Here is a 1,362-nt window from a genome sequence, read left to right on the forward strand (position 1 = left end):
GGCAGCGGCGGGCGCTGAGGCGGCGCGGCGCGGTTTGTCTTCCGCAGGCGGCGCGCGGGCGCGGGGCCCCCCCAAGGTCGTGGACACGGGAGGGGGCTTCTTCCTGGAGGAGGAGGAGGAGGAGGAGGAGCAGCGCGGCGGCGCCGAGAGGATCGTGCATCCCCCCGGTAACGGCGCGGGGCGGGGGCGGGGGGACGCGGGCAGGGCGGTTCCGCGAGTTTTTTTTTTTTTTTTTTTTTTTTTTCCCGGGTTTTTTAGTTCCCTCCTTGTTCTCCCTCCCCCCATTCTTCCCGGCGCGCCGCGCCGCGCGCACCACTCTGCGGGCACTGCGGGACGGGAAAGTGGGGCACGGCGCTGCCCTCCCGGTAAGCGCCATTTCTGCCTTTTCTTCCGCGATTCCGGATTCTCCCATTTGCGGCCGACTGCCCCGCACTGCTGCAGCGGCCGGGCGCTGTGCGGCGGGTGCCGACGTGCTGCGTCGGGATCCTCTTCCCCGGCAGCGAACGGAGGCGTCGCGGTCCCGAAATAGATGCCGGTTCTTTTCTGGGAATGCCTTTGTCTCGCTTTTGTTCTGCGCTGGATCAGCCGCAGAGCCGTGGTGCAGTGTCCCTCTTTGTTAGGGCTGGCCGGCGGATTCCATGCAGGGAGCGGAGCAGCCCGTAGCTCCGTGCTGGCTGCCGGGATGGGCTTTTTCTTTTTTTTTTTTTTTTTTTTTTCTTCTTTTCTTTTTCTTTCTTTTTTTTTTTAAATCTTCCTTTAATTTTTATTTTTATTTTTTTTCCCCAAGAGAAAAGGCGCGGGAATGCGGGACGCCTTTGCTGCGGGTGGTTGGTGCTGTGTAATTTATGATGTCATTGTCCTAAGGAAGCGGCTTTTGCTCGGGAGCGCTGCCGTGCATTGCGAGGCGTGATGTAAGAGCACGCCATGCGGAGCGGGCTGAGCCGGATAAGATGTCGGCCGGGCGCTATTAAAGATGGATGATGCCGCACGCCGCGAATTAACTTTCTCTTCCAGGTTTTATTCACGTTCTTCCCCGTTGCAGCGCGATCTAAGAGGAGCGCGTAAGGCGTTGGTTTTTGCTAGGATGGTTTTCTTTCCGTTTTTATCGAGCCTTCCCCCGTAGCAGCGGTTCCCCCCCGTCAGCTGTCGGTGTCACGCGGAACACGAGCGGACGGCGCTGAGCACCCGGCGAGGACAGCACCCGGCCGGCGCAGGACGAGCCTGGGCTTGGAGCAGTGCTGAGAGGGCTTGGGGAGAGGATTGTAGTGGAGCTCCATCCCCATTCCACTCCTAGCAGCTCTCTGGCCATCCACCCCCGCTGCCGCCGGCCGAACACGGAGCCGTGCCCTCCGACCCCCCCCC

At 61.2% G+C, this 1,362-nt stretch overlaps 1 protein-coding gene across 1 annotated transcript in view; it reads left to right on the forward strand.

Moving 5' to 3' along the window:
- The window catches only part of XPA (XPA, DNA damage recognition and repair factor), a 7,933-nt gene that overhangs the window by 2,952 nt on the left and 3,619 nt on the right, over positions 1-1,362 (forward strand). Inside the window, exon 5 of the mRNA XM_021381530.1 lies at positions 48-167. Coding sequence (XP_021237205.1) covers positions 48-167 — 120 coding nt within the window. The remainder of the gene's footprint in view (positions 1-47; positions 168-1,362) is intronic.

This window comes from Numida meleagris, chromosome Z (genome assembly GCF_002078875.1).
Source record: "Numida meleagris isolate 19003 breed g44 Domestic line chromosome Z, NumMel1.0, whole genome shotgun sequence".
NCBI lineage: Eukaryota > Metazoa > Chordata > Aves > Galliformes > Numididae > Numida > Numida meleagris.